At 39.9% G+C, this 14,188-nt stretch overlaps 1 protein-coding gene across 2 annotated transcripts; it reads right to left on the bottom strand.

Annotated features, from left to right (window-relative positions):
• Positions 1-327: 327 nt before the first annotated feature.
• On the bottom strand, positions 328-12,716 carry gata5 (GATA binding protein 5). 2 transcript variants are annotated; one of them, XM_028583619.1, is made up of 7 exons: positions 12,407-12,716; positions 10,853-11,541; positions 5,754-5,923; positions 3,750-3,881; positions 2,426-2,510; positions 1,950-2,077; positions 328-818 (listed from the first exon to the last, which is right to left on the bottom strand). In XM_028583619.1, the coding sequence occupies exons 2-7, from the start codon at positions 11,367-11,369 to the stop codon at positions 699-701; spliced, it is 1,152 nt and encodes a 383-aa protein (XP_028439420.1). In that variant the 5' UTR covers positions 11,370-11,541; positions 12,407-12,716; the 3' UTR covers positions 328-698. The 2 variants fall into 2 exon arrangements, with proteins under 2 accessions (XP_028439420.1, XP_028439421.1); XM_028583620.1 differs by having other exon boundaries at positions 3,750-3,878.
• Positions 12,717-14,188: the final 1,472 nt, after the last annotated feature.

Raw genomic sequence — 14,188 nt, 5'->3', positions numbered from 1 at the left:
GCCAGACCTTCCTCCACAGCGCTGCGGAGGAGAGTCTGGCTAGTCCACACAGCATTCCGGAATGGGAGAAAAAACGTGCTCTGGTTCATTGGCATTTCTTTAAACCAATCACAAACGTCTTGGGTGGCGCTGAGCGCTGGACCCAACGACGGTGCCTCTGCAAAATAGTCTCGAAAAGGAACCTGTTTTGGTGGAACATATATACGCTCAAACGTTGTTTTAGTCGTGCAACAGAAAACTCAGATTTGACAGATAGTCTAGCTAGCTGTCTGGATTTACCCTGCAGAGATCTGAGGAGCAGTTTACCATAGTTCTCATAAATCGACCAGAGTTTAGAACGCCAACACAAAGAAAGCGGAAGGTGACGGACACCCAGCCAAAAATGAGGGACATCCGATGAAAAAACCTGAAATGAAACTTTGTCGATATAGACTACTGTGAAGCTAAAGTATGGTCCAGGTGGGCTGTTTTGCCAGTTACAAAGCCAGTGTGTTACAGTGTGGCAAGCGGATTAGGTCAAGGTGCTCCGGTAAAGAGCGCTGGACACGTGCATCCGTCAGACACTGCATAAACCCCAAATTTAATGTTTATACAACACAGCTCTCTATTTTCCACAGTTCCAGAGTCAAGAGGAATGGTGATGGCCAAGGTGAGCTGTGTTGTGTCAGTATGGCAGTCCTGTTGGTCAAGGTTTTTTCTCATGCTTGAGACAGAGCGCACCAGGAGTTCTGTGGGGCCATGGAGGTCGGTGTAAAGGGATAATCCTCGTATTTAATGTCCACATGTCCTGATCCTGTGCTGTCTAAATGGGAAGCCGTCTGCAGGGACGAAAGAGAGAGACATTTAAAGCAAACATAATCGTTGATTATGTTTTAAAAGGTCTCTTTACAGATTTTACACATACAAGTCAAATAACTTATCATGAGGAGTACTACTCAGTCTGTGATAACAGCTGTATAATGTCTTCCGTGTCCCTGAAGGAAGCTTTCTAAAGTCTGAGAAAATAACCCTGGATGATGTCATCAGGGTTATCTTGAGTTAAGGCCTGGTCACAGCAGCATTTAAAAAGTCAAAAAGTTGCAGTAAAATTAATGAATTGCAATGGATTAGCCATGATCAGTGGATTCACTTGCAAGGGTTAAGAAACGTAACAATGAACATTTGCCAGACTTGAACTTTGGTGAACTCTGACATGTGAATGTGTGCCATTGACCAATTGCAAGCTGCTTGACAGTGCTGATCTTTAAGGGAACGGGGAGCCGGAGGGTTCAACATAGAGGAAGTTATTGGAAAAGATGTGTTGCACCATTATCTTTCATATAGCCTCCTCTATACAAACTGTTTCACAAAAAAGGACTGGTTTGCAGTAGGGATCGACTGATACTGGTTTTTCAAGGCCAATACCGATCATTAGCAGTTAATAAGATAAGGGATATTTGGAACTGATGTGCATTTACAGTGTAAATACTAATCTTTACATAAATTGGAATGTTACAAACTTGTTTCAATGCTTTAAGCAATTAAATAGAAACTTTTCAACATAATACCCAGTAAAAGAGAGTCAGAGAGACATTAAGTCAGACTCAGTGGTGAGTGATACCGAAGCAGAGGGACAGACACAGAGCTGTAGCGGAGCCAAAGTAGCACACTTTTTAATGAATTAACTTTATCCGTTATCAGGCAAATAAAACGCTGATACAGATAATCTGCAAACTGCCAAAAAACAGCTATGCCTAGTTTGCAGATGGCCATGAGACCGGATTTTTGTCCCAATAGCAACTGAGCTAGCAAGTGTGCTAATGGTCAACTATTAGCACTTTTTTCATCTACTTTTTTTCACCTTCAATAACTATTTTTTATGAATGATATCGTGTTCAATCCTGAGAGTTCAATCCAAAATGCCATTGCATATACTATACTCATTGCATTTGTATGGGAAGGAGGTTTACCTGAGTGGCAGACGTGACCGTCTGGCCAGCGTAGGGGGAAGGGGCCATGTTGGGTTCGCTCTTAATGGTTGAGGCGTGTTCTGAGACTGACAGCGATGTGGGGGAGCTGTTGTCGGAGGCGGTGGATCCTAACGAAAATAAACAAGACAGTCAAATGAGTTCTCAGATTGAAAAAAAAAACAAAAAACGACTATTTTGATTACATATTGAGACTCTTTTCAGAATGATTTGTGCTTGGTTGATCTTGATTTGTGAGCACTTTCCCACTAATCACTTTGAAAAAAATAAAAAAATAAAAATAAATAAATAAATAAATATATATATATATATATATATATATATATATATATATATATATATTATTCTAACATGTCATGAGATTTGTATAAATCAAATTAAATCAAACTGTAGAATTAGATTTAGCCATCCATCTATTCCACTTCATTCTCCCTTCTCTGTTCATCTGTTGGCCCTACCTGTGGATGTTTTATTCTTGGGCATCTTGGGTTTGCGCTTCCTGGTCTGAATGCTCTCTTTCTTCATAGCCAGAGGCCTGGCCACCTGTAGGGAGTAGAGCAACACAGATTAGTTGAGCTTACTTCCCAGTCCCTGATACACCAGAGGCCACAGTGTCATGACAACCCACACAACCCTCCCCTCCAACACTGCCGCTCTGATAACAATGACCACAATGCCCTTGGAGAGGTTTTACACTGTGCAAATAATGAACTGCTCCCTACTGTAGCACAAGTGTGCTAGAGGAGCTGTTTTACACACAGGTTAGTGGGGAAGGACATGAGAAGACTGGGGCTACATCTACACTACCATGTATTGGTTTAAAAACCAATATATTTTTCTTTAGGTTTACGCATTGCATCCACACTACTCCACAGTTTCTGAGCCCCTACAACGTAGACATTTGGAAACACTGTTGCCCCCATTTTGGTTCAAAAACTCCGGGGTTGCTTTGTAGTTTGACGGGCACAAACAGAGACCTTTGGAAACTTATCAGTTAGGCAGGCGTTTTAATACCTTTCAGTAACAGTTCCACCTGGTCATCACTCCAAGCTAAGAAATCCCTAGTCTTCCTTTTTGCCCTTGTTGTTCTTTCTCCAAAGTAGTTTCTGTATTTTTACGCGTACACGATTTTTAACCACAGATTAACGTCAGACAGTCTGCTTCCTGTTCGCCGGATGTCACTCTTTTCGGCCGGATGTCTGTTACCTTCAGCGTTCTTTGTGTTGGAATTTTAAACTGCGGTGGATTTGTGAGGACTATGGTTAACTGCTCCTCAGATCTCTGCAGGGTAAATCCAGACAGGTAGCTAGACTATCTGTCCAACCAGAGTTTTCTGTTGCACAACTAAAACCACTTTTGAACGTACACATGTTCCACTAAAACAAGTTCCTTCCCGAGGTTATTTTGCAGTGGCACTGTGGCTCTGCATTGCTTAGCGCCGCCCAAGATTGTGATTGGTTTAAAGAAATGCCAATAAACCAGAGCACATTTTTCTCCCATCAGGGAGTGCTGTGTGGACTAGCCAGACCCTCCTCCCGCAGCGCTGTGGAGGAAGGTCTGGCAATGCGAGGCTATGCGTTGTCAGACGTGTTTACATGGACAAATTAGTTCTGCTACTGGAGCGTAAACTCTTGCATGGAAAGATTGTTTTTGTCTCAAAAACGCTGCTTAAATATGAAAACGTAGCAGTGTGGATGTAGCCTGGGTTTAAGTAGGAGACATTATAGGCCAAATTAAGCAGCAGCAGAGATATGAAGAACTGGAGCGTATGGTGTGACCTACCCCATGCAGCTTCATGTAGAGGCCGCAGGCGTTACACACTGGTTCTCCCTCAGCGTTACGTCTCCACAGTGTGGTGGTGCTGGTGTGGCAGTTAGTGCAGCAAAGGCTGGCCCGGCGAGATGTGTTCTGCTGCTGGTACAGAGGAGCAAAAAATTACATTTGGCTGAAAAAAAACCAACAGCAGTTTGACTTTTGTTGGCTGAAAGCCAAATGAGAAATTTCAGTGCAGGCAGAAATAGGCTCACAACTCACATCTTTGTATCCTTGAACTACAGTTTGAGAAACTTGAGTTGAACGGTTCCCTTAACTTTTTGTATGAATTACAGGATGTCAGTATGGGGCTTTGTACAACATTGATAAATGTTCCATTATCCCTCCATATACCCATGCAAAAAAATTCTAATAAATCATTAGTTGGAGCAACCTTTAAAGACAACAAACCAAATAATTATTTTTGTCTCACACGGCATTGGGACAATCTAGCTTGGTTTTGCACAATAAGTGTGGAGCAAAAGCACTGCATAACAGCAGAGGGAAAGAGAGAGTAATGTTGCTTTGGAAAGCTAAAAGTGGCCCGTCCAAGGGCAAGGTCTCTGCGGGACAAATGCAAACAGAGAACACAGCCCAGGGGTGGAAGGAGAGGCTGGGCAACTTACAGCTGCTCCAGAGAGGCAAGTTCCTGGGAAATATACAGCTGGGAAGCCTTGACACCCTCCCTCACCTCAAAACCATGCAGCTTTTTACTTTTTCTTAACGCTCTCTTACCACAATTACTTGTATATTGTGTAAAATTAAGTTGCATATTAAACTGGGCCTACCATAACTAGTAGGACAGCCTAAAACCTTTATACATACCTTTTTTTGCATAGAATATTAAGCTATTCAAATAATAATAATTGTTGACATGACTTTATAAATCACGTTTTAATGTTAAACATACATGTGGCACAGGGAATCCCTAGTATTTTTTTCCTTTTTTTAAACTTTGTTTATTGTTTTTTTTGCACAAATTTTATTGTATTACATACAGTTACAGTGCTTGTGACTGCAATTATGTATAATAAAATAACAGAATTGGAAAAAGAATACATTTAGGATTAATTGTATCTGTGGATGGCCTTAGTGACTACCTTACATATAGGCCGGTATGCAGTGGGGATTTATATTTGCTTTTTAAGATTCATGTTAGGACTTTTTTTTTATGATTATTTTTTTGGCATTTTCGGCCCTTATTTTGATAGGACAGCTGAAGACATGAAAGGGGAGAGAGAGAAATTTAAAAATTAACAATAATTTGGAGGGCCCCCCCCTGCATTGACTCTGAAGACCCCCAAGGGGTCCCCGAACCCTGTGTTGACGATCCCTGTTTTGGAACAAATAATACATGTAGATGATTTTTACCTCATCAATTCATGTGTTTTTGTTGTTGTATTTAACTGACTTTTGGTATTATCAATACGCGGTGGTGGAATAATTCAGATATTTGACTGAAGTCCAATAATACCCCAATGTTAACATACCCCAAGTAAAAGTCCAGCATTCAAAATTGTACTTAAGGGAAGTAAAGCAGTGTATTTAAAATGCATTTTTAGTATTATTCAGTCTGTTGTGGTAATGTATTACAGTACATTAAGAGCATTTTAACGCCATAGCTGTTTGTAATATGGCTGACTGTAATATTGTGGGGTTGATTCAATTATGAGAATGTGTCATATTCCAATTACTGACCAGATGTTTTAAATGAAAAATCCCAATCTGCGAAGTAATTTGTAACTTTAGCTGGCAGATAAAAAGTAAAAAAGTACAATATATGATGTAGACCTATACTATTTTTATTTATAGCTACTCTAGACTATCATAAAATTGAATTACTCAAGTTGAGTACAAGTAGAAAATGTAGGCTACTTGGTAGGTTACTTATAGCCTAATTTGTTCAATATTCCATATCAATCGATATCTAAGAGTGTGTTGTGTGTTAGGCCGCAGTCTTTGTGCGTGTCTCACCAGTCGTTTCTGTGGTTTGATGAGCGGCCTGTTGATGCCGTTCATTTTGTGGTAAAGGCCGCAGGCGTTGCACAGGTAGTGTCCGGTGCCGTCCCTGCGCCACAGCGGCGTGGACACGGAGCCGCAGTTCACGCACTCCCTGCCCTCATTGGCCATGTCGTCGATCAGGTCTGAACAGCGGAGGAAAGACAAGTGTTAGACTCAACCCGCGTTGTATACACAACATTTTAATCGTAGGCCTACATCACCAGCGAGACCATTCAGACAAATCCCTATAGCCTGTATTTTTGCACGTTCTGCACTCAGTCCATTAAGCCTCTTTATCTTCTCATGTTAAAAAGCTATTTTGTATTTCTTTCTGTTTTTATTGTTTATTTCATATTTTAATATGTTTGTTTGTTCATGAATGCACCAACCACCAATGCAACTTTCTTGTAAGTGTTATTTACTTTGCAATAGGCTGAAGCAGGGGAATCAACTCACTGTTGGGCCACATCCGCCTAATTTGATCTCAAGTGGGCCAGACCACTAAACCACTTTATCTGCCACAGAGTTTCTTGTCAGATTGATGTGGGCAAATGCAAATTGATTGAATAAAGAATGTTACAGACCCGGGAGGGAGGGGTAATATTATGAGAAAAAAAAAAAAACTTGTTCTAAGATTAAAGCAGTACATTTACGGAAAAGGAACTCGGATGTTCTCTGAGATTAAAGTGATACATTTGGAATTGGAATTAATGACTTCTCTGCAATTTTCCCACTTTGCAAAGTCATCCAGTGGGCCAGATTGGATCCTTTAGTGGGCCGGTTCTGGCCCACTGGTCGTATGTTTGACACCCGTTCTGGTTACGGGCCAATGCATGATGAATAGCCGGAGGAAGAATTTAAACCCCCTCCGTTCCCTGTGATGAAAAGGGAGACAGACTGATGGAAGAATCTGTTTGAGGAGGGGCGGGGTGCTGTGTTATCAGCCTGAAGGATCCAGGGGTCCCCCCCCATCCATCACAGCTCTGACACACGACGGACTCCTGGCATTAATTGCCCAAATTCCTAATCCCTCAATTTAGAAAGAGAGAGAGAGAGACTGATGAAGAGCTGAGAAAACCCCCATGCAGAGGTCAGGATAAAGCTGTCCTGAGGCTGCCATTTTCTTTGAACTTGTGATTGTGATTTTCATTATTCCTGAAGAAGAAAATAAATGCTGTGTGATTACAGACTACCAACTACCCCCCCAAAAAACTGCCTTTAACCATTAAGATCATGCTTTTTTTTCTTCGTTTTTTAAGATTATTCTTTCGGGCATTTCAGGCCTCCAATTCCGCAAGACAGATGAAGACATGAAAGGGGAGAGAGAAGGGGAATGACATGCAGCAAAGGGCCGCGGGTCGGAGTCGAACCCGCGGCCGCTGCATCAAGGAGCAAAACATACTCTGTTACAAGTAAAAGTTCTGCATAGAAAATGTTTCTTAAATAAAAGTATGTAAGTATCATCAGGAAAATGTACTTAAAGTAATACAAGTAAAATCCTCCCATTAAAGGAACTGGAAACGATCCAAGCAGTTCTGTCAATCAACTCAGTGATTAATGGTCTAATCATGTCAACTGGACTTGTAGGCCGTTATATTGTTGGGTAGTTTAATTTATAATAAAACATGGGATTTTTATAAACTGCATGTGTTTTGTGTGCAATAAACTCAATTTGTAAAGTAACTTAAGCTGTCAGATGAATGTAGCGGAGTAGAAAGTACAATATTTCTCTTTGAGATGTGGCGGAGTAGAAGTAGAAAGTGGCACGGAAAAGAAAAGACTCAAGTAAAAGTACAAGTAGCTCAAATTTGTACTTGAGTAAAGTACTTGAGTAAATGTAGTAACATTCCACCACTGGTGAAATTTCCAACTTTCCAAATGAGATTTAATCAATTTGTCAGGAGGTGCGAAAGCGTCTAAAGGCCAAATCATCCCACACACAAACTGCTGAGTCATGCAAGCTCTTAACAAATACCCCAGCAGCCATCAGATCAATGTGACTGACACACACACATTGTTCGAATGTAACTAAGTACTGAAGTACTGTACTTAAGTACACATTTAGAGATACTTGGACTTTGCTTGAGTCTTTTCTTTTCGTGCCACCTTCTCCTTCTACTCCGCTACATTTCGGAGAGAAATATTCTACCTTCTACTCCGCTAACATTCATCTGACAGCTTCAGTTACTTTACAGATTAAGATGTTTGCACACAAAACACATGCAGTTCATAAAATATGATGTTTTATTATAAATTAAACTACCCAACAATATAACGGCCTACAAGTCCAGCTGACATGATTAGCTGATTAAACACACAACAGTTTGGATCGTTTCCAGTTTCTAAAATGGGAGGATTTTTCTGCATTGGGCAATGTTACTTTTAATACTTTAAGCACATTTTCCTGATGATACTTGCATACTTTTACTCAAGTAACATTTTCAATGCAGGACTCACTTGTAACAGAGTACTTTTTTACAGTGTAGTATTAGTGCTTTTACTTAAGTAAAGGATCTGAACACTTAGACCACTGAATTTCACGCCAAATGTTCCTGAATATCACTCAGTATTTGATGGTGAATATAACATCATTAAGTCATGTGATCCAAAACTACCCAAGGGCCTACAAGTCCCTAGAACTGTTTGGGTTGTTTCCAGTTTCTAAAATGTGAGGGTTTTTTCTGCATCGAGTACTTTTACTTTTAATACTTTAAGTATTTTCCCCTCATGATAAGAAGATGCTCATAAGTAACAATTTCAATGCAGGACTCTACTTGTAACAGTAGTATTTTTATTTATTTTTTTACAGTGTAACGTTAAAGGATCTGAATACTTGCTCCACCTCTGCTGACACAAACGCTGAAATGTTGTCATCGTCAACATCAAACGCTCGTGCTGTGCTGGAGACGTTTGAGACGTTTGAGGCCTTGCTGTCTGATCAAGGTGATAACTGCTCTCTGATTGGCTCTTTTTGTCCCCGTGTGTATTCATCAACTCTGTCATCAAAACACTGGACTGTTGCTGCGGGGATTGAATTAACACTTTAATTGATTGCTTCTTTTTTTTTTTTTTTTAGAGCCTCTCTTCTGAAGAATGTGTATTGTCTAAAATGTAATAGGCCTATACGGATTGTTTCGGAGACTTTGATTGAATCTCGTCCTCCCGACCCCCCCAATGCATGACACAGCTCTAAATCACTCACCTCCTATAATAAATAACAAGCCCGGCGTCATATAACCTAACCTGCCTGGCTTTCACAATCCCTGAGCCAACCAACGATCACTGAGTGTCGAAATAACGAAAATAAAATGACACATATTACTTTTTTTTTTTCATTCTTAACTTATTTGTATGACATCATGTTATGCATTTTTTTGGACCGACTAAGCCAGCATACTGCTGCCTCCTTGTCTTGATATTTAAATCGTTCTGATTTCCATTTGATTGTATTTATTTATTTATTTTATATGTCACTTCAGGTCTCACTTGCAAATGAGATGTTGTTGTAAATGTGATTTTATTTTTTCTGATCAAATAAAGTATATATAATAACAGAGTATTGAGTCATTGCTACAATCAATGCGACAAATAATTTCCGGAAATGTGAATTCAATATGAACGCGTATTTGCTGATATTTTGAAAAAAAAAAAGCTATCGGTTTCTATGCTGCATGCGCACCCAATATTCCCGTTGGGTATTGTGCAGAAATGCTTGTTGTTATGCTTACAGTGACTGTCATTTGCATATGGAACACAGAATGCCCTGTTTTGTGTTTGCTGTAGTAGTTCATTGACAGCGCATTACATTCTACCTGTTGTCATTAGCCATTGCTGTAGCTCTGTAGGCAAGCTGTTTAGCAGATGGCTATGTTTGGCTCAGGTTTGCCTTTGCTGTATTGATCTGTAATTATTCCTTTTCTAATCAGTCTCACACACACACACACACACACACACACACACACACACACACACACACACACACACACACACACACACACGCACACAAACCCATGCATATTTAGATAAACAATCTAAACCGTAGACCTGGACTCTGCATCTCCTTTTCATCCACACTCTCACACCCAGATTAATTACAGAATAATGTAGTCTTTGCTACAGCAAAGCAACAATAACGTCCAGAAATGTTATTTCAATATAATTGCCTATCTGCAGATATTTTGAGCCAGATTTTAGGCCCAATTGATGGTAAAATATTAATGAAAAAAGAAAAAACGTTAGTATTTGGACAGGTGCCTACAGGTGAAGGCATAGGAATATCATTGTCCAAATTTTTTTTTTTTAATGGTAGGACATCGTTCAGATGAGAGAAAGGATCAGAGAAAAAAAATATCCACAGTTGGATTTTGCTAAACCAAACTCAGTTTGCTGCCGATTAGGATGTGGATCCGAGGATGTGATGGAACATGTTTCGTTGCCATGGCAGTTGATATATATATATATATATATATATATTTTTTTTTTTTTTTTTAAATATCCTATTTGTAAATTGTTAAAATGAGAGCAAAGATCAAACTAAAATGTCCACAGTTCGATTTTAAGATCACCTATTTAATATTAAACCAGCGAATATTCATAACTACATCAGCTAGTGGTGATGTTTTAGCACTTTGGCCAAAATAATATTTTCAGAGATAGAACAAAAAAAAGCTCCAATTGTCTTTCTTACTTTTTGTTCCTTCACAATTATGATAATAATGGTAACAAATTACAGGTTGTATATACAGTATATATCAGCATATATACAACTATATATATATATATATATATATATATATATATATATATATATATATATATATGAAAACAATATATTTCGTATGTAGGCCAAATCAAATGTTTTTTTCTGTATTTATTGTTTATTTCATATTGTTTGTTTGTTTGTTTGTTTGTTTATGTATGCATCTTTCACCAAGGGAAATTCCACATAAGTGTAACTTATTGTGGCTATAAAACCTTTTCTGATTTCTGATTTCTGGTTTGACTTCAAGAATCAAAATTCACTCGATGGTTCACGATGTAGAAACTACAGCTTTGTGGCCTGCAGTGCTTACCCAGACTGGACTTTCTCCCAGACAGTCCATGGCGTCCCTGCAGACTAATCACTCCGCCCTCGAAGGGTCCCGGCGTCCAGGAGGACGTCGCCATCTCCGGGCTCATGTAGGCGTAGGGGCTGGAGTAGGAGCCTCCGACCGAGCGCATCAGCGCGCCTCCGTACTGATCCGCCCGGGCGCCGTTCCCGAGAACCAGCGGGCTCTGGTAGCTCGCATCCCGGCCGGTGTTGCTGCTCATTGGCGGGCTGTGCGAGTACGAGAAGCCATGCGGAGGGTGAGGGCTGCTGGGCGTGAAGGAGGAGCCGTCCGTGGCGGCCTGGGGCCAGCCGTGGTGCCCGCCGAGGCCGTGGGACTGGTGGGTCGAGTCGCAGGTCTGCAGGTAGGGCAGGGTGGGCAGCATGCCCGGGACTCTGGGGGTCGGGACGTAGACCGGAGAGCTGGCCGACGAGTGTATGTAATTCCCGGTGTCGTGCGCGTAAGGGGACTGGTTGGAGGACAAGGCCAGGCTTTGATACATTTTCACAACTGTTTGGAGTTTTGGGAAATAAAGGGAGGATTTCTCAGGGCTGGTCCCAGTCCTGTGGAGGTGACACTGTCCACACGTAGAGGCTCTTCCACCCTCGTCAGAAGAATTTGCCTGCGCCTTTTTGAACAGTTGACTTAACGCAATTCGTGTTGAGATTTCTGTCCTATGAGTGAAATAATCAGACAGGGAGAGAGAAAGAGAGATAGAGAGAGGGGTTTTATAAACGTGAAAGCAGAAGAAGAGACTTCATGCCTGGCAAAGTTTATAGGGAATTTGGATTTTCACAATTTATCTATATTCATTAGTCCAACCTTAAATGATCCTCGAGAGATCATTGAGGGGCGACCCTCACTTTCAATGTCATCGAGTCAAATTCCAAAAATAAAACCCGAACAACACAGCAAATACAATCACAAGAAACACAGACAATCAAACATTCTGAATTGGAAACTGATTTGAAAAAAAAAAAAAAAAAAAAAAAGGATAGTAAGGATGCAAAAAGAAAGTTACAACTATGTAATGCAATTACAAGTAGAAGTTTGCAGGTTCAAAACCAGACTTCCACATTGTCCAAGAGGCACATTACGCATACATATAAGCAAGTTATATTGTGTTAAAATCCCCAAAAAGAATTCAAGTTAAACCAATGTTGGCTTACGCTTTAGGGTCGCGCATGGAAATAGAGCTAAATTCAACACGCAGCATCATCATCAGTCATATTTCTCCTGTATCATTGTGATTGACATGGAATGGATTAAAATGACATTAACTGATATGTGTGTTCGCGCAGATAGAGGCGACTATCAGCGACCCCCCATGATATCTCGCTCCGCACTGCCTCATTAAATCATAATAACCATAACGAAAACCAAATCCAATAGCGCAACAGATAGCGAGCTCCGTTCCGTATCTCCCATTCGTATATTTTCTATCAATAGTACCTCAAATCACATAAAAACGCTGATAATACAGCGCTTGCCGAGGAACACACCATTTCTTTCCAAGGGCTCTCAGTGTTATTATCTCACCAGATAAGGACGGCTGGGTGATAAAGCAGGTCCGGTCCCTTTTCAGACGTCCAAAAAGCTCAGTAGGTGAGTGGACAAACTCTGTCGCTCCACACAGATACGAGAGACGGACGCGGGAGCAGAGCGTCTCCACACAGAAACAAAATCTCTTCTTTTTTTAATGCGTAAAAGTTGCGCGCACTGATCGGAGATAAATGAAACCAAAGTTGTGTGTTTTTTTTGCTCCGGGACGACTGCAGCTGTTCCTCTTCCTGCGCGTATATCTGGAGATAGTTACTGTCGCTGATAATTGCTGATATGGGTGTGCTCCTATTCGCTCCCCTACTGGAAAATTTGTACGGGAGAAAAACACGTGACGCAGTCCGCTGCTCCGAGGTAGGCCTACGTGGGCAGGGAAGAAGGGAGGAGGACCCCTGTGTGTCGAAGAGAGGAGGAGCGGGCCTTGAATCTGAGGGATGAGGGGTGCAAAAGCACCCGCATTAATTGCACCACCTTTTGCTGGATTTCAAATCTGTGTTTTATTAGAAAGAAGGACGCCACCTTGGATAAACCTGCATTTTAATCCAGGCACGATATGAAGGATTAGATTCGATTTGATTTGATTTGATTGAGAGTATATATAATAAACAATATAAAAATAAAAATATAGATTAAAAAAAATGCATAGGAAAGAATGCAGGCCTACAAACACATAGGCTTACGAGTGGCAATGCATATGTACAACCTACTTTAATAGTATTTATTTATAGAGATGTAAATAAACCTATGTTTGAGCAAGTTACACTTAGTGCAGTATTGTGATGTAGCCTATATGAGTCTTATCTAACACTCAGTGATGAAGGGTTAAAAAGTTGTATTTCCTGGGGTTAGGAATTATTTCTTGTAGCGGTCAGCGCGACACCGAAGCTGTCAGAGCCTCTGCTTTTATCTTTTTTTATTTACTTTTTTGTCGTTTTATGCATGAAATGACTTTCATGCAGGGGATTTCCTTGAGGCTCCAGAAATGGTTGTGTGCAAACATTTAAGGGTGTTTAGGGGGATTTCAGTTGTACCCGAATTTACATTTGTCTGCTGCTTGTTTAGGGTCACCTTGCCATGATGACGACGATGATAATGATCCATCTTTGAATTCACAACATTATTAAACAAGTTTGGATATTGGCCACACCTGCAGGGTCCGTTCATTAAATAGTCAATTCAGTTCTATTCAGTTAACTTTTCTTTATCCCCTGGGGGCAATTAAAAGCACGAGTAGTTCTGACTAATAACAAAATATAAGAAAGACACACAATGCCATAAAGAATAAGAGAATAGCAACAGCAACACATGTCCATATATATATATATATATATATATATATATATATATATATTTTGTTTTTAATACATATATACAGTATATACATATATAAATATAGCAGCTATGTATATACATATGTATACAATATATACAGTATATACACTGTATATGTATATGTTTACATGTATGTATGTATATATACATATATGTATGTGTATATATATATATATATATATATATATATATATATATATATAAATATATATATACAGTATATATTCATATTCATATTAATATGTTTGTTTGTTGTTTTATGTTTGCACTTTTCACCAAGGCAAATTCCACATAAGTCTAACTTATTGTGGCAATAAAGCCTTTTCTGATTGCCATATAAACTGGTGCTGATGCTCTTCTTTTATTGCACTTTTAATTGAATGTATTCCAAATTCTTACCAGGGCAAAAAAAAAAAAAAAAAAGAAAAC

Source organism: Perca flavescens, chromosome 7, assembly GCF_004354835.1.
Source record: "Perca flavescens isolate YP-PL-M2 chromosome 7, PFLA_1.0, whole genome shotgun sequence".
Lineage (NCBI taxonomy): Eukaryota > Metazoa > Chordata > Actinopteri > Perciformes > Percidae > Perca > Perca flavescens.
The sequence above is the reverse complement of the archived record's forward strand: the minus strand, read 5'-3'. Positions and strand labels throughout refer to the sequence as shown.